Source organism: Tenrec ecaudatus, chromosome 6 (genome assembly GCF_050624435.1).
Source record: "Tenrec ecaudatus isolate mTenEca1 chromosome 6, mTenEca1.hap1, whole genome shotgun sequence".
In the NCBI taxonomy this organism is placed as follows: Eukaryota; Metazoa; Chordata; class Mammalia; order Afrosoricida; family Tenrecidae; genus Tenrec; species Tenrec ecaudatus.
Window position 1 is genome coordinate 159,457,395 of NC_134535.1, and position 22,900 is coordinate 159,480,294.

The following is a 22,900-nucleotide window of genomic DNA, read 5'->3' on the forward strand; positions in this document are numbered from 1 at the left end:
GAAGGCTTGTTACACAACCTGGCTTGCTGACAATTGGGAAGATTGGAAAGGCTGGCTGGGAGGGTCAAGGATTTCACTCTTCCGTTTGGATTACAACTCAATGTAAAGAAGACCAGAATGCTCACAATTAGACCAATAGGTCACATTATGATTAACGGAGAAAAGAGAGACCCTGTCGAGGATTTTGTCATGCTTGGATCCACGGTCAAAGTTCATGGAAGCAGCAGTCAGGAGACCAAATGACGCATTGCACTGGGTAGATAGATCTGCTGCCCCAACCCTCTTTAACGTGCTGAAAAACAAGGATTCTGCTTTGAAGACTAAGGTACGCCTGCTGCAAGCCATGGTATTTCCAGTTGGCTCATCTGCATGCAAAAGGTAGACACTGAATAAGGGAGCCCGAAGAACCATTGCATTTGAATTATGGTGTTGACAAGGTGTGTGTGTGTGTGTGTGTGTGTGTCTGTCTCAAACTCAAAGTCACTGCCGTTGAGTTGATTCTGACACATAGCCACCCTTTACGAAAGTAGAAAGCAGATGGATCCCACAATTGCTTTTGACATTCCTTCCAATTTCACCTAGACCCCCCATCTGCGGTTTTCGTGACTGTAACCTTTGAGAAGCATCTCACCGGGCCTTTCTCCCAAGGTACCTCTGGGTAGATTTGATCCTCCAATCTTTTGGTTAGCAACCAAATGCTTGAGCATGGGGTGACCCAGAGACTCCTGTTACATCATGCAGCCCTGAAAAGGACTCTCTCTAGACACCATAGCACACTCAAGTGATGGTTGGTTCCATTTTGAGGACTTCAGGCTAAACCTTTCCAGGACAGAATTTCTGGGGTTCAGAATCTGACTAGGTTTACTTTTCTTCCCTTTCAAAGGCTTTTTGCTCCTTAGATGAGGCCACCTTTTCCCACATGCGGAGTGCATCCACGCTGTGGAGACTGAATGGCCTTGATTTCCCTTCCACCCAGGTTTCTCTGCTGTTTGGTCAGCACGGAGAATGCCACTTGCTCCCTGTCTAAAACCTTCCAAATGTCACAGAAATCTTTGAAGTGTAAAATGTCTGGGTTTTTCAAAGCGGCTTTGACTTAATGGGCCTCCTGGATCCAGTCCCTTTATAACCGCAAGTCTGGCTGACATTTGCCTCCCAAGAACCTTTTTTCTTCTTTCTCCCCCCCCCATCCCCCTCGTGTTTGAACTTGGTCTAATCAGTCCTGTGGATCAGGAGGCCTCTCAGAAAAGAAGAAACTTTGTTTTGTTTCCAAAAGGTGAGCCTGTGACCAGCCTGAGAGGTTGGGAGATTTCTTTGTTGGGTTTTGTTCTGAAAAGAAATCACTCTAAACATTAGGACGCAAGGATTGCTTCCTTAGAATGTAACCACCCATCAGTTTGGGGAGGGTGAGATTCTGTTTCTCCGTAGTGAGTCTACAGAAGGGACAAACAGGACTGTATCTGTGAACCTTTGAAAATAACTTCAGACTTGCTGTAGATAGGAACCTGGTCTTCTTAGGCAGTTAGAACGCTATTCGATGAAAAGGATTAAAAAATCCCAGGACGTGGGGAATGAAAAGAGTTAAAAAATTTTCCAGGAGGTGGCATTTGTGATTGGAAGAATTGTGAGGACAGGCTGCCAGTCTGAGGAATAAGTAATGTCAAGATGTCATTATTTTAGGTCATTTTTCCTTCAGTGAGGAGATACTATTAATAGTTTATCAATTGTTAAGGTAATTTTGCCATCGATTTTCAAAAAGTCCAATCTATCATCAATTAAACAAACAAACCAAAAACAACCCATAAAAGCCTTTCTTGGATGGAGACAGTGGACAGTAAAAAGTGAGAATAAAAATAATTTCTAAATTATCAAGGGTTCACAAGGGCGGGGAGGGGAAGGGGGGAAGGGAAAAGGGAGCTAATACCAAGGATCTTAAGGAGAAAGAAAATGTTTGATGCATGGATGTTTACAAGAGCTGTAAGAGCCCCCAATAAAGTGATTTATTAATTTAAAAAATCTTTCCTATTCTACCCTAACAACATGGAATATCTCAAATGGACCGTGCTCACTTTTGCAGCTAGACGAGGAAATAATTGCTCATTACATTATAAAGGTTTCCATGCTCTTTAGGGGATATCTGTCAAATAGAAAGTTTGACTTTTTTCTTGTTAAGGACTGTTGGCAAGCCTTGGTTTCGCCACTCCGGCTGTTGGCAAGCCTTGGTTTCGCCACTCCGCATCGGCTTGTTAACTGCAAAGTCAGCGGCTAGAAGCCACCAACGAGACTTTCTACTCCCATGAAGAGTTAGTCTTGGAAACCCCCAAGGGAAGCTCTATTCTGCCTTTGGGATGGCTGTGAGTCAGGGTTGATTGGATGGCTGTGAGTCAGGGTTGATTGAATGGCTGTGAGTCAGAGTTGATTGGATGGCTGTGAGTGTTCGATTTGAACCTTTCATAGGGACACACAGTAGGTTTGAACTGATTACATCAAAAGCCAGTGAAGCTAACTGGCCATACGATCAACCCTTCTTAGACTGACAAAGGAGGACCTCAAGGCGTGACAGCTTCAGGCATGTCAAGCATGGGATGGATGTTACCATGTCCTTCTAAATGGGTCACACTCAGTCCCAGATTTCTGTTTATTTGGCCTGGGCGTTAACACTCCAAGGGAAGCAACTGGCCCCTGAAATAGGGAAAGACTATTGGCTGTTGAAATCAGATTCAAGATTTTGGGTGCTAGAGTTTCCCAGCCAACTGTGTTAAAAGTTGCTCAAGTCTCTTAAATCTAGAGCAGTGGTTCTCAACCTTCCCAATGCCGTGACCCTTTAATGCCCTTCTTCATGTTGTGGTGACCCCTAAGCATAAAATTATTTTCGTTGCTGCTTCATGAACTGTAACTTTGCTACTGTGATGAATCGGAAGGCCCCTGTGAAAGGGTCCTTCGACCCACCCCCCAAAGGGGTCCCGACCCACAGATTGAGAACCACTGATCTAATCTAGAGGCTAGCTAGATTCTAGACTGTGGAATTTTCCCATTATGTCTTATATTCTCACTGGTGGTTGTATGTGTTCATTTGATCTTCCCAACAGGATTATCTATCCTACCAAGCAGAGGGAATGGGCGTCACTATTGAGTTGAGTTGGCTTGTTTCCCAACGCTGGCTAAATAAAGGAGTAATGAGAAATGTCTTTCTGTTCATAGAGAACGGGCAGATGTATGTTCAGAAGAAACCAACCATGTACCCACCCTGGGACAGCACTTTTGATGCCCATATCAACAAGGGGAGAGTAATGCAAATCATCGTGAAGGGCAAAAACATGGACCTAATATCGGAAACTACCATAGAGCTCTATTCCCTGGCCGAGAGATGCAGGAAGAACAATGGGAAGACAGAAATATGGGTAACTATCTGAGCTTTTTGTAAAGTATATGTAGCATTCGGTGATTAGCACATCCAGTGTGTTTGCCAAAGACTCCTTCAAGAGTTCAATGTCATCCTAAAGGTGAGATTGCATTGGTGTTGAGTAAACCCTCTCTTCCACTTAGTGGTGATTTACTAATGGCAAAAATTTCTCAGAGATGTATTGACATATTAAATCTCTTCCATTCCTATATTTGCAGCAAGAAGGTCTCTTAGGCTCTGATACTGTTATTGATTTATAAGCGTTAAAATTGGGTTGGAAAATATCACAACTTTCCCCTTACCTGAGACCCTAACTACTATCTTTCTTATCAGGAGGTCAGACTGTGAAACAGAGCACAGACCTATTTAATCTTTGGTCTTCTCCTTCCAAAGGAGCACAGGTGACTGCTAACTGCAAGGCCAGCAGTTCAACTCCACCTAGGGTTCCATGGGAGAGAGACGAGGCTTTCTGCTGCCGTAAACATGCACAGCCTTGGAACTCACAAAGAAGCAGTTCTACTCTGTGCTGTGGGGTCACTAAGACTAGGAATTGCTTCAATGGCAGTGGATTTGGTTTGCGTCTTCGCTTTCCATACTTTGTCCGCTCCTGTAAGCTGTTTATTTTTCTCAGCCTTCAGGTGTCTACTTAGCGCACTTTGTTCATGAAGTTCTTCATGCACAATGCTTCCTAGCACACCAATATTTTTTATTATCGCTGTTTTGATAGTAAATGTTTAGACAGGTTGAAGGTAAAAGCAAACGAAGATCAAAACTGCCAATGAAAATTCTTAGAGCATAAGAGAAAATATGCCGATAAAAAATAAAAAAATAAAAAAATATTGTATTTGATCTGAGACACAGAAAATAACTTTCCAAAGTTCGATGTCACTTCTGCAAAAGCGGAATATTTTAACAGCGTTCATCTTTACACTGCTTGCCTTGGTTAGAGGTTCGCCTTTCAGCGCTTCCCTTCCGGTCCCTCCGATTGTTAAGCCATCCACCCGGAGATTTTCGAGTCCCGAGTTTTGCAATGAGAAGTATGTGAGCCTAAAAATTAGGTTTTTGTGTATGTTTGGGGGGCGGTGCTACTTTTAAAGAGAAGTAGACAAACTTTAGTTTGTATCACAAAAACAATCCTTCAAAGTAAGCAGATAGCAAGGTGGCAGGAGAACCTGTTTGGAGACGTGTTTTGGGTGACCTGGCGCAGAATTATCTACTCACCACTTCTCTGCTGCTCAATTTGAAGAAGCGCTCAGGGAGACCAAACTCCTAGGGAGGGGGGGATGAGCGATGGGGGGGGTGTGGCTTAGCTGAGATTAAAAAGCCTGATCATATCGCAGGTGACTCACAGAACCCATGCCGATGAGTGTATGTGGACTCAGTGCCCCTAGAAGGATCCCATCTGACAGAGCAGAGCGGCTCCGGGAGGTTAAGTTTTCCACGTCACCGCTGTCTCTGACGTCACCGCTGTCTCTGACGTCACCGCTGTCTCTGACGTCACCGCTGTCTGACGGAACAGCTGCGGGCTGCGTTTGAACCATTGCACCATCAGGGCTCCTGCAAATTAACATAAGGCTCAAGAATTCACACATAAAAGAGCTAGTGGGCGGGCCAAGGTTCTAACTGGGGAGGGGAGCAGGGGAGCCTTTACCTTGAGAACAAGGAAGAAGGGAGAAACGAGAGAGAAAATGGCTTCCCGGTCATCTCCATTCTTTATTTTCTACTCTCTGCCCAACTTTAAAATAGAAAAAAAGAGTTAACGGATCTCTGAATTTTAAAAAGCATGCTATCCATTGTTTCTCAAGTAATAAAAGAAACCTAGCTTTTTAAAAAACTTCATGGATACACACATTTCTGTTTACATCTTTTAGAGGTGCATTTGATGTTTTTGGCCTAGACTTTCTCTGATTTTACGCTTATTAGACTTTTCGCTTTCTTTGTATTCTAGGATTGTTTAGGCAAAAACACAAGGTGGAACTCAGAGCCTCATTTGGTCAATTAGCATTCTTTGGATGTTTTTCAAATCTATTTTTTTTTCAGTTCTTTCATAGTTTAGTTTCATTTTATAGGGCTGAAGGGTTAATGGTCTTGGATGAATTTGAGGGTAAGTCAAATAGTGTTGCTACTAGCATTCCAATTCATACATGCACAGGTTTGGTCGAAGCAAAACATGTTTAAGCATGTCTCTGGTCAGTGGGTGACTGCAGACAAATTCTCTCAGTGAACACCTGTCTCAGTCTTGGTGTAGGATGCCGTCAAAACAGGTTTAACCAAAACTTCAGAGGGCATCTGGTGGGTCAGTTCAATTCAAGACAGAAAGATCAGTTCAGAAGGTTTTGGCAACGCTTATCTGAGACTCCAAAGGGAGTGATCGTGATAGGCTTTCTGGAAGGAAACAGGACCTAGTAACAAGAAGTTTTAGGAAAATTGAAGACTGCACTGGTGAGAAAACAGTCAGAGAAGTCGTGACAATTCAAGGGACGTCCTTATGGGAAATTCGTTGGGAAATCTTACCCTATCCTCCTTTAGCATTGCTCTTGCCTCTTCCACCCCATCTTTTTGTTCCCCAAACTGAAAGAACATTAAAAATGAATATGCTTTGAGTCCCTTGAGGATGCGATATAAGTCAAAGAGCACAGAATTCCCCAGGGGAAAGTTAAAGAGCTGGAAACACTGACTTTAGAAGCATACAGACCTAGATGGAGGATGTGCCAAGAAACAGAAGCCTCAAATTTTAATAAATAAAGTTTCTGTGATTGTGTAGCAATATTTTGGACTCGCCCTAATATATCCCCTTGCAGCTATTGGAATTTGCTCTCTAAAAGTTGATTTCTCCTTTCAAAATGAAATTCTCTTAAAGAGGCCGTTCGCCTCTGTAGGCATCTTTGTGTTTAGAAATGTCATGTTGAGGCTTTGCCAATGTCATACCTGTTTGTATGGGTCTATCCTATTAACGCACCTGAATGTATGTTATTCTAGGGATTAAGCCCTGGGCATAGTGATCAATATGGACCTTCCATTCCTCCTCTTCTTCCCTATTGGCTTCAACATATGAATGATACAGTTTTATGGGTTAGTAAGTTAGTGAGAATGCTCAGGTTGTCTCACATTTGCCCTTTTTTCTTTGTTTTACATAACATTATATCCTGCATGTCCCTTAAAATGTTGCTTTATTTTTGGCCCCTTTTAACTAATTATGCTGAGAGAGATTTTTGCGTGCTCCCCAGGTCATTCTAAATGAAGTTTGCCTCATTATATTACACAGCACTTCCTCAATGACTCCGTCCCTCCTTGTGAAAGAAAACAGCTACTTCTATTTAATCCAAGGATTAACCTGGATAAGCATGCCAAGTGGAAGTAAGGAGACTTCTGTATAGGCGCTCTCAGAACAGGATTTATCTCTCCATCCAAAAGTGAGCTAATCCCAGTGTCTGATTGCTTTATTATGATTAAGGTCTAGGCCTGCCCTACCCCAACTCTTCAGAGAAGTAGCCAAACAGAGCAAGACAGCCCAATCAAATTGTTTCAAGGTTTTGTTTTGTTTTTTGTTTTTCTTCTCTATGTGAACGTTATGATCTTTAAGAAAAATTAATACATGGATGAGATGTTTCAAGTAGAAAAATCTTCAAGGTGGCCGCACTCTGGCTGATGACAATGAGGCCGAATGAACAGAAAGGAAGCTGGGATGGCATTCTGCTTTGAGCGTCTCCACCCAACACCCAGGCAGCTTGCTGGCATGTCATTAAACTCACTCCTTTCCCATCCTGATTGATGTTTCTCTCCTTCTCTCAACCAGTTAGAACTGAAACCTCAAGGCCGAATGCTAATGAACGCAAGATACTTTCTGGAGATGAGTGGCAAGTGATATTTCTTCTTCCTCTTTGGGGGTGAGGAGGGCACCTCCCTTCTTGTTGTGTGCGATATCGTAGGAGAGAAGTATTTTTTAAAAATGGAACCACAAGGAATTGTCGTAAAAACTACCTGTGGTGCCCAAGGCGTGAATGGAAAAGACACGGGGCTAGATATAAAGCACATGTAACATTTTTTTTAATTGCATGAATCCATGTGCCCCGTGCTTTGATGGTTTGCCTTCATTGGGGGTTGGGAACCCGGTGTAGCATTATGTGTAGCTCTGTTTGCACTGTAGATGGATGCCTTGTGTAACAACCAATTCTCAGACTATCAGTCGATGACAAAATGCCTTTTTTAATGATAAGTGGTTTTCATAAAAGGAGTGGCAAACTGGCCGATGCAGAAGTTGTTGGGAGGTGCTGTTCGGTTGGTTTCCACTCAGAGTGACCCTGTGGACAACAGAAGGACACACTGCCCGGCCCGCACCATCCTCGTAGACATCACTGTCTGAGCCCATTGCTGTGCAGCCACTGTGTCAGTACATCTCATTGACGCTAGTACATCTCATTGACGCTAATACATCTCATTGACGCTAGTCACCTAGAATCCTTTTAGGAACAAGGAAGGATATGGGGGGGGGGGGGTGAGAAAAAATAGCATCGCTAAGGAGTTTTGGTTCCCTATCACAGAAGTTAAAATTACCAGCAAACTGCGCCCAGTGCCTATAATAATTTGTCAGTTCCTTATGTTTCTTGGGTTAGGAAAAATATCTACCCATGTGTGTGTCATTCACATATATATGTATGTCTATACACACATATATGATATGTTGAAATGCTGTTTAAATGAGTCACATATCACCACTTCGAAAAGCCTCATGCATCAAGTGTTACTACTTAGAAAATCATAAACCTTAGAATGGATGAGTGAACTTACGGATGATAAATTGAATTTGTTTTCTCAGATTAGTTTTATTATGAAAAAGAAGCAAGTTTTATTGTGCCTTTTGGATTTTCTCCCCTTAAAATATAACATTATTTGGGTCCTGAATCAAACAAAGGCATTTTTTAATGTGATAATCTGGGACATAGAACACACAACGGGTAATATTTTATAATCTCAAGGATATGTTATTAAAATCTTGGTGTGAGGATGGGGTCTCATCATCACATTTGGTAAACAGGAGTTCTTACCTTTTATATAAACTGAAATACTTATAGATAAAATATTATGATATTAGAAATGCTTTAATCCTCTGAAGTGAGTGAAGGTTTATTGGAAAAGGGTAGCCAAGTATTGATCACTATTTGGATAGTTAGTATTTTCAAATTAACTATAGTCTTTCCCTATTTTTATATTTACTTGAAAGTTTCTTTAAAAATGGTTTTTGTTTTTAAGGGAAAAAATTGCCTAAGCAGGATGTGCTAGGCTGGGTTGACTAGAGAAACAAATTCAGTGACACTCATATGTGCAAGAAGGAGCTATATATCAAGAAACAATCATACATCCAGAGAACATCCCAGCCCAGGCCAACTCAAGTCCATAAGTCTAATACTAGTCCATAAGTCTGATACCTAGTCCATAAGTCCCTCTTCAGACTCACTTAGTCACAAGCAGTGATGCAGAAGGCAGGGATATCACAGGTCGGTGGGTGCAAAGTAGTGTGGGCCCAATGGCAGTAGACACCTCTCCAGGGTTCTGGAAGGTCTCCGGGTGGCTCACCAGCAGGAAGGTAAAGGCAGAAGTCAGGTGGGAGGGCAGGTTCCCAGGACCCTCCTTATGGGAAGGTCACACCCACAAAAAGGCACTATCCGGCTGGGACCAGATCAACAGGTTGACTACCACCCCTACCCTTTTCAATATCTTCAAGTTGACATGAAATCATGTAACTACCACAGAGGGGGAGATGCGCTTTGAAGCTTTCCTTTGTTTCTTACCTTTGAGGCTCTAGGGACATGATAATAGATATGTAAGCACACCACTGGGGGATGGCTGATTGAGATTGGCTACATGTAGAACAGGTAAGCAGCCAGATTACATAAAAATGCATATGTTGGCTTAACTGATGACGCCAACAATGTTTAATGCCTTGAGTGAAAGTACACACTCTCGTAGTTCAAAAAAGAATGGCCCCAAGTAAATTGAAACCTAAGAAAATAATTCTCTACCAGAATTCAAATATTTTTGGTAAATACTTTACAGGCCCTTGCTTTGAAGAAGTTATTTGGAAACAAAGTTTTTAAGAGCAAAACTTCTGAGTATATAAAATTTGTGATATCTAGACCCAAATTGAGTTTCTAAACCAGCAGTTCTCAACCTGTGTATCTCGACCCCTTGGGGGGGTCAAAGGACCCTTTCACATGGGCCACCTGATTCATAACAGTAGCAAAATGACAGTTATGAAGTAGCAATGAAAATTATTTTATGGTTGGGGGGGTGTCACCATAACATGAGCAACTGTATTAAAGGGTCGCGGCTTTAGGAAGTTTGAGAACCGCTACTCTAAACATTCATATTAAAAAGAAATAAAGCTCTAGTTTTCAGCAATCAATAGAATAATCTAAGCAGAAAGTTTCTTATTCCTGGCAAGATGGAAGATACAGGCCATCATTCAACTGTAAGGAGTGTTCATTAGACAAATGCACGCATACACGTTCTGAAGGATTCAGAGAAGCAGAAGTGCGGTTCTTACACTCAAGGATTTGGGGAGGTGGTGCCGATTATAAAACTAGAAATTAAATCCTAAACTCTGTATATACTGACCAACCAAAATGTTACTATAGGTTGTCCTCCTTCCAAACATTTCTATAGTGTGGGCATTGAAGAGTAGGTAGAATTCTCTCCACTGACAGACCTGAAAGTAATCATCCTAGCCTCCTCACCAGTCCCTGGAGCAAGACATCATGCTTGGTTCAGTTCAGGGCAGTGAAAAGGAAGAAGTTCCTGGACAAGATGGATGGACAGAGTGGCCACCACAGTGGTCTCTACATGAGAACAATTGGGAGGAGGGTGCAGGACCAGGCACTTATACGTGGGGTCGCTATGGGTCAGAACCGACTCAATGGCACCTAACGACAACAACACACTGACAGGGCTGCACCTGTCATCTAGGTATTATTTGTAAATTTTATCCTCTTCTTCCATCAGTATGATCGCTCCCCATCTCCCAGGCAGTTACCCACACACGGCTGGAATTAACTGTATGGAGCACCTTGATAACCACACCAGGAACCCACTCTTTCCTTTGTACTTGACTTTGCCCAAAGCCTTTCAGCCTTTGCAAATCATCCACAGGGAAACGTTCACACACACATCATCTAACGGCATCACTTTCTGCTGCTAACCTTTGGTGTGTTGCATTCTCCACGGGGTGGTAATAACTCGCTCTTCAAGACCTCCATACACATCATGAGGAACCTGGTCTCTGCATTCTTGCTAGGTCTTTTCCATCGAGTGAATGCATCACTTCTTTCTTGTTACCATACATTCCCCTGCACATTGTCGTAGCAGTTGGGCGCCATCGCGTAGATCCAGGCTCCCAGTGTTCCTCTGTGAGAGAGTAGCGCTGACCCCTAGGCTTTTCTAGGCTGTAATCTCTATGGGAGCACCTCATCCAGGCCTTCTCCTGCAGAGCCATTGCTGGGTTCCAAGTGCCGGCCTGTGGCTAGCGAAGGAGTATTTACGTATTGTGGCACCAGACTTTAAATATGCCTGTCCTTTGTTACATGGTCTCAAGTATATTTCACTCATAGAGGACAGGGTAGAACTGCACTCTAGGATTGCCAAGGTGATTACACACACACACACACACACACACACACACACACACACACACACTTTATAGACCAACTTTCTGATGCACAGACTATTTTAAAGGTTATTTTAGTTTATATTTCTATAGCCCAATGCAAATCATTTTATACCTTATATGAGGGGGTACACCCCCCCAAAAAAACAATGGAATAAACGCTCTGCTGGGTAGAACTTTCCTAGTGTGAATTTTTCCCACTAGGCGAGCATCAAGCAACTCCCTGTGAGTTAGTGCACCCAGTGGCGTCGCCTCGGAAGGTTCTCTATGGTCACAGTAAATTGTTTCGTAAAAGCAGTTTCTCTTGAACCTTGTTTTTTGAATGGCTGTTTTAAGAACAGTGTGCAGCTGTGAAATTTTGTTTCCTGCTTGGGAAAAATGCCACAGAAGCTATTGTGATGTTGAACACAGCTTACAGAGACAGTGCTACGGGAAAAACTCAAGTGTACAAGTGGTTTTCTTGTTTCAAAAAAAGATGAAATGTTGATTGATGACAATCCTCATTCTGGATGTCCATCAGTTTCTCGAATGGATGAAAGTGTTGACAAAATCTGTGCAAGACCATCAACAGACCATTGAAGATCAGGAAGTTATCTGAATTATCTTGGAGCTCGGTGCAGTGAATTTTAATGGAAGATTTGGGAACAAGAAGGTCGCCGTGAAATTTGGGGCTTGGGTTCTGACTGACCAGCAAAAATCATCGACTGGAAACATGACATGCTTTGAATGAACAGCTCCAAAGTGACCCAGGTTTTTCCCCAAGGTCATTACTGGTGAACAGACATAATGCTGTTCTTTTTTTTAAAATCATTTTATTGGGGTCTCATAAAACTCTTATGTTACAACCTCAAAATCAAGCATCAGTCAAGCCATTGGAAGACACCATCATCACATCGCCCAAGAAAAAGCTCATCAAGTGAAAGCAAAGATCAAGATGATGCTCATTTGTTTTTTTGATGTGAGGGGGATAGTGCATCTGGAGTTCATCTCACCAGGTCAGGCTGTTAATCAAAGCTTTGTCTTTAAGGTTCTGAAAAGACTGTGTAACAGTGTGTGATAAAAAAGGCCTGATTTGTGGCAGACAGAGGACTGGTCTTTCCACCATGACAAGGCACCTGCTCGCGCAGCCATCTCAGTGGGCCAGTTTTTGGCAAGAAACAGCATGTCTCTCTTGCCCCACTCACTTCACTCACCCGATCTCAATCCATGCGACTTTTTTGTTTATTTCTGTGAATAAAAAAGGACATAAAGGGAGAACAATTTGACCATGTAAAAGAGGTGAAGAAGAAAACAAGGAAGGTGTCAACCATCCAAACAGATGGGTTTGAACAATGTTTCCAAGAACGGAATCGCAGATTTGGCAAATGTAATGGAGAGTAATTTGAAGGTGAAAAGGTTGCTTTGTAAAAAAATGTATATACCTTTGGGAAAAGTTCTGAATACTGGGGGTATATAAACATAATATAAACATAAAAATATATAAACAAAATATATAAACATAAAATATATAAACATAAAATTAAATAAAAATAATATAAACATAAACATATATACATTATATATAAAGTAATATAAACATATAAGTTATAGGGTCGCTGTGAGTCAGTTTGTGTCAGGGCTGTACTGGAAATGGGGTTGTTTTAGATGTGTGTGTGTGTGTGTGTGTACATGTTATTGTTAACTGCTGTCAAGTTGATTCCAACACAGCAGCACTACATACCACAGAACAAAGCTACCTAGTCTTACACCATCCTCACAAATCTTGGTATGTTTGAACTCATTGTTGCAGCCACTGTATCAGTACATCTTGGTGAGGGGCTTCCGCTTTTTTTGCTCACTCCCTACCAATCCGATGTCGTACTCCAGGGACTGGTCCCTCCTGATATCCTGCCCAAAGTACATGAGATAGAATCTCACCAGCCTCACTTCCAAGGGATATTCTGGCAGTACTTCTTCCAACACAGATTTTTTTTTGAAGTCTGTGTTATATTTCATATTCTTCGCCCACATCCTGAATCAAAAGCATCAATGCCTCCTAGGTCTTCTTTATTCATGGCTACCTTTCATAGGCACATGAAAGAATAGAAAATTCCAGGGCTCAGGCCAGGTGCATCTTTGTTTCCAAGTCACACAGCTTTGCTTTTTAACACCTGAAAGACCTCTTTTGCAATTGAGTTGTCCTAGATAATATTGTTTGATTTCTTGACCATTGCTTGAGTGTGGAGCCAAGTAATATAAATGATTGATTTGGGGCTTTCCTCTGTTTATCCTGAGGTTGCTTATTGGTCTAGTTGTGATGACTTTTGTTTTCTTTGTGTGGACGTATAGTCCATACTGACGGCTGTAGTCTTTGATGTTCATTAGTGAGTGTTTGCAGTACACTTTATTTTGACTGCTTGGTCATCTTTGTATTGTGGATTGTTAATGAGTCCCAATCCTGATGCCTGCCACGTGCTTCATGTAGGCTTCTCAGAGTATTTGTCTGAATACGTGTGGTGAAGAATACAACCCTGACACACACTTTTACTGATTTTAAACCAGGCAGGACTTCTTGGTTGTTTGAATAGCTGCCTCTTGGTCTACGTACAGGTTCTGCATGAGCGCAATTAGGTGTTCTGAAATTCCTCTTCTTGAAATGTTACCTATAATTTGCATTTGTATACTTAGTAAAACACAGACAAGTATCTTTCTGGTAGCCTCTGCATTCTCCCAAGATCTACCCAACATTAGCAAGGATATCATTTACTTCATGTGCTCTTCTGAATAAGGTTTGAATTTCTGTTAACTCCATGTTGATGGACTGTTGCAATTGTTTTAAAACTGTCTTCGTCAAACTTTGACATGGTGCGATATTAGTAAATATTGATTGGTTGTTTTCATATCCTGGTGCACCATCTGTCTTTGGAATGGACACTTCAGTCATTTGGCCATGTAGCTGTCTTCCACATTTGGTACGAATGAGTCAGCACTTCCAGCATTGCAAACATTTGTTGAAACGTCTCAATTGGTATTCCACGAGTTGTTCCATTTATTTTCTTTAAACCTCATGCTTTTGTGTTTCTAACTATAAAAGAAATAAAATAATCTAAGAGTCATCGAGTTATTAAAATTATGATTCCAGGAGTTATCCTCCTAGAATTCATTATCTTTATTTTAATGGCGATCATATTTTTATTATTTGATTGTCATTTTCCATGTTCTCTCAATCTTATAACAATAGATTCCATGAATTTAGCATTGTGGGGGAAAGCTGAATAGTTTGCCAGCTGGACCAATGCCTAGGATTTGAATGTTCTAAGTACTCGGTGCTTGCCCACTTCGCTGTCCTTGAGCATCTCAATCTGCCCCCACCCAGCTGTGACAGGCAGCATCACGACACCTCCCTTTGTCCTCTTCCCTTCCTTACAGACACGAAGAACCTGAGTGAGTTAGAGACCGAAGGCTTCTTCGCTTTACATCAACGCCGAGGAGCCATCAAGCAGGCCAAAGTCCACCACGTCAAGTGTCATGAGTTCACTGCCACCTTCTTCCCACAACCTACTTTCTGCTCTGTTTGCCATGAATTTGTCTGGTACAGTAATTTGATATTTCAAGCTTCCAGTTATGCATTCTGTTGCATGTTCTTCACCAGTCAGACCTGACCCAACTCATTCCATGGGTATATGTATTGCAGGAGAGTATGCCGGGACCACACCTCCGTTGGGAAAGCTTTAAAGGGGTGTCGTTCGATCAAAGGCTTTTATCTTCTGGCTCCTGTAGAATAGAAATGCTGGGGAAAGGTCAGGGAGCCTTAGTTTCTGATGGAAGGGAGGCTGCTGGAGGTGAGAGGGTAGGACGGGATGGCCGAGGGAAGCATCATTATTGTCAGTACAGTGTATCAGTATTCTACAGACCAACTTTACTGGAACTTCTCTATGCAACCAGAAGCACTTTCCCATTGGAACTGATGGGCTGCAACGTTCATGAGCCTCTTGGGCGTCTTAACAGCCTTCAAATTGAGATTGGATTAAGCCTCAGTAAGCACATAGCCAAGGATATGGGAGAGTGGAGCCTAGAAATGACGCTCATTTCCAGCTCTTGAATTCCTCGCCTCTTAATGGGATGCTCTCCCTTTGGGTTGCGGCAGAGTTCGGGATGAGCCACGGCAGTTTACTCCTGCTGTCGAAAGAGAAAATCGACTGTGTGTGTATTTTCATCAAGCTGTTTTTACCGAAGGACTGGAAACCCATTCCTTTCTAATAAAGAGTGCTCCTCGGGAACTGGGTGCAGATATTCTCAGACACAGAGAGAGGACAGAAAAAGGCTCACAGCTGGCACTGCTCATCCCGAGTCAGCTGTAGGAACCCATGCGTTTTAAAGGGGGTGCTGCTGCTGGTGGTGGTGGTGTCAGGTACCCTCCAGTCGGGTACCCTCCAACCAGCTCCAATCTGTAACAACCTTAAACAGACCGGAACAAACCCGTGTCTGCAGTTCTGCAGCATGTTCACGATGGCGGTTATGTGTGCGCCCGTTGTTGCAGCTGCTGTGTCCATCTGTCTCGTCAAGCCTCTCCCACTTTTTCGCTGCCCCTCGGCTTGACCAAGCAGGATGTCCTTTTTGAAGGGAAGGGATTGGCAATCTGCTCATAGGAGACCATGCTTCGTTTTCTGCAGGGCATTTTTAATGTCTGTATATTTGTTGGGGGGAACCCATGCTCCCCGTTATCTAACTCTCCTTAGAATACAAACCCCCAGGCCAACACTCATGGTAACCAATATCCTGGCACTGCTGGGGCACGATGCCTTGTGATGCTGGGAAGTTTCCAGATCTGCTCACCTTGTCAATGTCCCTGGTGTCACTGCTGCTAACACCCAAGTGAATCACTGTGTGCTTTGTTGCAGGGGTCTGAACAAACAAGGCTACCAGTGCCGACGTAAGTCAGACGGCTTTTTATCGTATTGCCATCGCTCGTTTCGTTCTGCTGTTTCCTCAAACTCTGCACGGCTTAAGCGGTGTTTCTTTCTTCCCAGAATGCAATGCAGCGATCCACAAGAAGTGTATTGACAAAGTCATAGCCAAGTGCACAGGATCAGCCGTCAATAGTCGGGAAACCATGGTAGGTCCTTAAGATTTCTCACTTTGTCTACAACGTGATGGCCGTGCCGTACAGTTCGCGGACGGTCTTTACTAATGGCTGAACTTGAATCCGTTTCCAGAGGAAACGCTCTCTCCCTGAAATCATGTCTTCTTCGAAAACGAATGTTACACGTTTAATCCAAACGTGGAATTAATACAAAGAGCACAGTAAAGGATTTCAGTAACGGTACTCTTGCAAGTAACTGGCCCAGGAAGCATGGCTCTGAGATGAATTATATGAAGGTTAACATTGCAGCTTCTCCAACTAGAAACCACCACCACTGCCACCCCCTGGAAAAAAAACCCAATGAAGCAAGCATGTTGCTATCCAGGCCATTCAAACGCATAGCGTCCCTCTCAGAGAGAACAGACCTGCCCGCTGAGGCTCCCATCCCAGGGAGCGAACAAGGCCTCTTTGCTGTGCACATTTCTCTGACGAGTGGTGTGCTTTAAAATGTCTGCAGAGAGTACAGGCTTAACTAAATAAACTCTTGTATATGGTACAAAAATATCTGTGCTCTTACTAGGACCCAATTGTACCAGTAGTATGGACACACACACACACGCACACATACACATGCACACACGCACACACACGCACACGCAGTGATGTTTGATTTAAAGAGAAACTAACACTCGGGAAAACTCTTCTTTTGAATTCCACATTGTTTCTGTTGCTCCTATTCCTCTTGTCTCGTCTCTCCTTGTCCCCCATAATTAAGTTGTTTATTTTATTTCTGAGATACTGTAACGATCAGTCTTCAGGTTATTGCAAAGGGTTGCCATCAAATCGTAGAGCTTGGCTGTTTGCACCCACCCATAAAGATGGAAAACCAGGGAACTCTGTGGGATCACAGGGCCTCCGTGAGTCAGCATTGACTCAGTGGCAAGGGGTATGCAGGAAACTGTAATAGCCAGAACTCAGTGGGGCTGGCAGGCTTTTCCAGGTCTCTCCAATTTTCTACCTTTGAAGATTTCCATCTTGCCATTTTCCAATTGCTCTCTATTAGTTCTATTAGTGTTAAGATGTGCTTTCTTTTTTCCTCCTCCTCCTCCCTCCTCCTCCTCCTCCTCCTCCTCCTCCTCCTCTTCCTCCTCCTCCTTCTTCTTCTTCTTCTTCTTCTCTCTCCCTCTCTCCCTCTCTCCCTCTCTCCCTCTCTCCCCCCTTCCTCCCCTCTGGTATGTTTTTACACTGGTCTGGGCATTTGCCGACTGGTTCCACTGTATAAAGAGAAACAGAACTTGTTAGAGAAATCAGGCTCTAATTCCAACTGCCGGGCTCAGAAACAGAGAACTCAATTCACTAAATTGCTGTGGGATGAGGGTAGGTGTCTTGCCCTCTCCATGCCTAATTTCCTCACCTCTCAAATGAGGCTGTGTTTGAGGCTACTTCTAATGGGATATTGTGTGAAGATTATGTGAGCCATCAGATCCCTATGTGATAGCACGTGTGACACGTCCATGCCCAGCACCGGGCAGGAACTGTTGCCATCTTAGTTTCAGCATAATAGGTGTGAAAATGCTTTGAGAATTAAATGCTCCCACAAATAAAGCCATAGCAATAGTTCCTCTTGAGAAGGGAATCTTTAATGGCTTCCAAAGGTCACTGTATTAGTTCAGGGCTTAAAGAGGAAAGGAAATATTTATATTAAAGCAAGAAGGGAAGAGCACTGTTTGCTTAGCTTCCGTTTAAATAAATAGCCCAAGTCCTCTCTTCCTGAAATCCCCTTCTTTGCTAAGACCTCAGACTGCAGCGGCCTCCAGATTCTGTGACATGTGTGTATTGCCAGTTGTCATTTAGCTGGAAGAGCTCATTTGCACTGCCTTCTTTGGACCTGGCCCTCAGGGGCATATGCACTGGGCTGCTAAATACAAGGTTGGCCGTTCAAACTCAACAACTGCTCTGAGGGAGAAAGAAGAGGCTCCCCGAGCCTATAAATATTTCTGTCTCAGAAACCCTTTATAAGGTCACTAAGAGCTGGAATGGACTCGATAGCATTGGGTTTTGCGTGGTTCTCATGCTTGACGAACAGAACACACACAGAACTCCATAAAGGACAGCTATGAGCTGAGAATGGGCTCAAACAGACAAGGGCACTGGGCAATGGTAATAGGTGTACCACTTGGCAAGCAAACATTATTGTTGAAAATATACCCAGTTCCAGGGACTTTCTTATTTTAAATGCTTGTTATTCAGATGACGGATGCCATTCTTCAAGTCTCTAAATGGTGTGTCCTTCAAGTCCAAAGTCAGATTTGTCTGAAGCCCCGGCCCCTCCTTTTGAAAAGGACCTTGTCAGAGGTGTCCAAGCACCTGAGAACAACTGGGAGAAAGTGTTGACCCCGGGTTCTTAGAGCATCTGGAACGCTAACCTTGGATGACAGCATTTGTTTAATCCATCTGTCGGAACATCAGTGAAAACCGGAATATATTTTAAAACAAAAAGGAGTCTGAAGAGGGTTTCTTTTTTTTTTTTTCAACATATAGCCTTTATTATTCATACAGTTAATTTTTTTTTACATTTTATTAGGGGTTCATACAACTCTTATCACAATCCATACATATACATATACATACATCAATTGTATAAAGCACATCCGTACATTCTTTGCCCTAATCATTTTCTTTCTTTTTTTTTTTAATCTTTTTATTGGGGCTCATAAGGCTCGGGTTTATTTCTATTTCGAAAATGACTTCAAGATAATTTTCTGGTGGACAACCAAGCCTCCCTCCTGAATGCTTTGTGATCTCTGTTGATCTGATCCTATGTTTTGTCCCCAATTTATGTAATGAAAAGAAAATGGACATACCATTTTAAAAAGAGAGGGAAAAAATCTTGTTATGCTTATGTATCTGCTAAGACATCCAACGCCGTGAACTCAGGACCACATTGAACAATCACACGTCCCTTTCTTTCAGTTCCACAAGGAGCGGTTCAAAATCGACATGCCACATCGATTTAAAGTCTACAATTACAAGAGCCCCACATTCTGTGAGCACTGTGGGACCCTGTTGTGGGGACTGGCGAGGCAAGGCCTGAAGTGTGACGGTGAGTCTGTGCAGTGTGTCGAGGGCAGGGGCCCCATGGCAGAGCCGCGTCTGGGGAGGACATGCACAACCCACTGAGCGCTCAGGGAGAAGATTGCAGGGTATCTTCAATCAGCCCAGCCAGCTCCCATCACCTTGAGGGAGATCTTCCTGGACCAGTCAGCACTCACTCTTTTTTTCCTCCCACCTCACACTACCCTCATACTCTCTCTCCTTTTAGAAAAGTGCACCCAAGTTCAGGTTAAAGAGGGCAAGACTCCTGGCCCATTGCCTCTCGGTGGAAGTACAGGGGGAGAAACACAAGACAGCATTTCTCTAGGGACCAGGCTCCTTTGCCAGGTTAAGTCTGCTCTCACCTGCTGTCTCCTGTTTGTTCCGGACCTGCCCTCTCACCATGCTGGCCAGTCTGGCTGGCCTGGGTCCTCGCTGTGCTCCAGTGCACCAAAGATACATTCTAGCCGTTCTGCTTTTGAGTCCCGCCAAACTACAAGCCCTGCACGGTACTTTGACTGATGGTCCCACGCGAAGAAGCTATTCCTGTGGTTTAATGTTGAGAGTCCATCCCAGACAGCACAGAGGACTGGGGAGCCCAGGCCATGGCGCTGTCCAGCTCCACAGGGTATCTGCCTCCTCTCTCCTTTCCTCTCAGGCCCGGGGTTAGAGCAGTACCCCGGCCTGACTTTCCTCACTGCTGAACTGATTCAGAAAAGACACAGCTGTCCTGGAGATAAAACTCCACGTTGCTAAGGCAACTTTTGAAACGGGGATGCTGTGAAGCCAGGACTCTGCCTGTCGTAGAGAGGGGGAAAGCCGAAGGAGAAGCGACCTGACAAAGCCCCATGCGCTTGGATTGGGGGAACAAGCCAGGGACAGGGTCCGGATAGCATATTCATAAACAGAGGGCATCTCCCTGCAGCGAAGACCTTTTAACGAAAACATTTTGAATGAACTCTAAGTCGTTCTCCTTTCTCGTTGAGACCCTCTTGGCGTTTATGTCACGGACGATGATTATATGTCTTATCCGTAAAGTGATGGCTTGGGCTGATTTAGGTGGAGGATTATTTTCAACATTTCCTCTCATCCCAACTGCTTTCGCACCTCTGCTGTTGCCTGGAGCCACATCTTAATGGAAACTGAAAGGGCTAGGTTTTTAAATTGCTCCCTAAAGCGAGAATCACAGACGTCTGAATTGACCTTGACAGTTCCTTCGTTGCCCCCCAAATACAGCTTCGGCTTCTTTCCTCTCTTCATGTGTTCACGGGCATCGGGCAGGGGACTATGGGCGAGAATCGGAATCGCCGCGTGACACAATCGGTTAGAAGCTGGCAGTGCAGATCCACACTTCCCCAACACTCAGTTCCTTGGAAACCCTACTGTTCATTCTGAACCCCCCTGCCTGGACACATAAGTCAGAGTTGACGTACAACTGTTTTGGTTTGGGTTTTTATGATACCATATGCAATAAAGAGCTCAGTGTCTATATTGAATTTCAGAGTTTGTATACAAGGAAAGGGAAACATCAGTCATCAAAGTCTCCCCTGGTGAGACCCCTCTGCCTGTCGGACTCTTCATTGTTTCCCTTCCCGGGAGCCCCGACTCCCCCTCGCTGAGGTCCAGGTCTGGCTCTGCCTATTTACGGCTTAGAACTTCCACAAGGGTTCCACAGCCCACGGGCCCTGCTTGGTTCTATTCTATTTTTCTTAACATTCTTCCTATCCCACTCCATTCCCTTTTCTTCCACCACCTTCGTTTCCAGTCTCTCCCTCCCTTTTTCTTGTGCCCCCTGTTCCTCCCCCGTGATCCCTCTCCTTTGTACCTTTTCCTCCTTTTCCTTCCCCACCTCCCTGCCGGGTCTTCCCCCTGCTTCCTCCCCTCCAGCCTCTGTTCATCCCTAGATGCCTTTGCCCGCATCTCTTGTTCCCTATCCCTGCGTCTCTTTTTCTCCCCTCTCTTTGCCTCCCTCTCTCTTCGAATCTTCCCCTCTCCTAAACCTTCTTCTCATGTAGGGGGCCCCTCCAGTCCCCACACTGCCTTCCCCCCTCCTTAGAATCCCTATGAAAATAGTCATCGAAAGGGACCTTTTACATTCAAGGAGATCATGCAGCCACCTGATAGGTTAGTAACAAAGGCCTAAGGGCTCAGTTGCTGAGCACGAAGGTTGAGCTGATCTTCCATAAAAATTACAGCCCAGAAAAAGCCCTGTAGGGCGTTACGCCTGTCACACGGGGCCTCTGCGAGGCGGAATTTTCTCAAAGGCACCCAACCACAACAAGAAGGCATTAATTTTCTTGGTGGCTTTCCCCCACAACTGAGTGTCAGTGACAAGCCCAGGGCGGTCACCATTGTAAGGAGCAAAGAGCGATCTCTGCTACGCGAATCCTTTATTCTCTTAAAGGTTTTCCTTGTTTGTTTTTTATGTCCCCTTGTGCTTACTAACCACTAGTGGTCTTGGGTCTCTTGGCCTTTGCCTATTTTCCAAAAACTAAACTCATTGTCCTGGACTCAATACTGAATCACAGTGGCCCTTCAGGAAAGGGTAGAACTGCCCATGTGAGTTTCTGAGACTAGAACTCTTTATGGGAGTAGATAGCCTCGTCTTTCTCCCACGGAATGGCTGGTGGTTTCGAACTGCTTGCAGTTAGCAGTCCAACGTGTCCTTACTACACTCCCGGGGCCTCCTTTGCCTCTCTTAGATAGCTCGTTAAGTGGAGGCAGACAGTATTTGTCCTCTTCTGTCTGGCTTATTCCACAAAACATAGTGTCTTCCAAGTTCCCCCAAGTACAGCCTGTATCAGGTATTTGTTAGTTTCTGGACTCAGTAGGACCCTGTTCTTGGCTTCACACGATGAAAGAATTCATACCCGTTCTGTAATCCAAGTGGGATTTTATGAAGGACAGGACACATTTCAGTCTGAGTTTTATAGTCTCAAAGGAGTTCACAACTAGTTACGAACAACCCCGTGGAAAAGAGCACCCACACATGCCGATCTTGGGAGGGCCTCCCAGTGGGCCAGAAGCCCAAGAACCCTAGAGGCTGAGAGCATGTGGCCAAGAGGCTGTGAGCCTCAAGCAGGCCCAGAGCGGGACTTGTGAGTCTACTCAGGAGAAAGAGCCTTCTCCTCTACCTGCCTCTGACCAGGAACAGGGTAAGAGAGCGTCCCAGAGCATGCGCCCTACCTTTATTCTAGCCCACCCCCTGCCTGGGGGAAGGCGTGGTTGATGGTATTGGTTGACCCCACTGGCTGAGTTAGAGGCCCACCTGTGTGATGTCATCAGCCTGGGCCTAGTTTGGCCTGCCCAGGTGTACCTCCCACCTGTCTCAGGGGCTGGACTGGGAGCATACTCTGTTTGGGGTCTTTATAGGTGTCTAATGGGTTGCCTGATTTCTTTCCAACCTCCTCTGTGGGGTCCTTTTCAGGCATAGGAGGGACAACCTCCTGTCCCTAAGCTAGCTACCTAACATATTAATTTCTTTATGACCAGATAATATTTCATCATACAAACTTGTCACGTTTTGTTCAGCCATTTATCCATTGATAGGCACTCTTGGCTATTGTGCATTGTTTAAAATTCTTAAACATTATGCACTATCTGTGAGTGATTGTCTTAAAGTTAAAAGGGAAGGCTGTTAAAATTTCAACTAAATATTTTAATACAAAATTCAGTGTAAGAAGTA

General features: G+C 44.0%; 1 protein-coding gene across 2 annotated transcripts in view; it reads left to right on the forward strand.

Moving 5' to 3' along the window:
* PRKCQ (protein kinase C theta) overlaps window positions 1-22,900 on the forward strand; it is a 107,807-nt gene that overhangs the window by 2,089 nt on the left and 82,818 nt on the right. For both annotated transcript variants that reach the window (XM_075553177.1, XM_075553178.1), the window contains exons 2-7: window positions 3,199-3,398; window positions 7,197-7,257; window positions 14,469-14,631; window positions 15,941-15,972; window positions 16,070-16,155; window positions 19,096-19,225. In XM_075553177.1, the coding sequence (XP_075409292.1) occupies window positions 3,199-3,398; window positions 7,197-7,257; window positions 14,469-14,631; window positions 15,941-15,972; window positions 16,070-16,155; window positions 19,096-19,225 (672 nt within the window). The remainder of the gene's footprint in view (window positions 1-3,198; window positions 3,399-7,196; window positions 7,258-14,468; window positions 14,632-15,940; window positions 15,973-16,069; window positions 16,156-19,095; window positions 19,226-22,900) is intronic.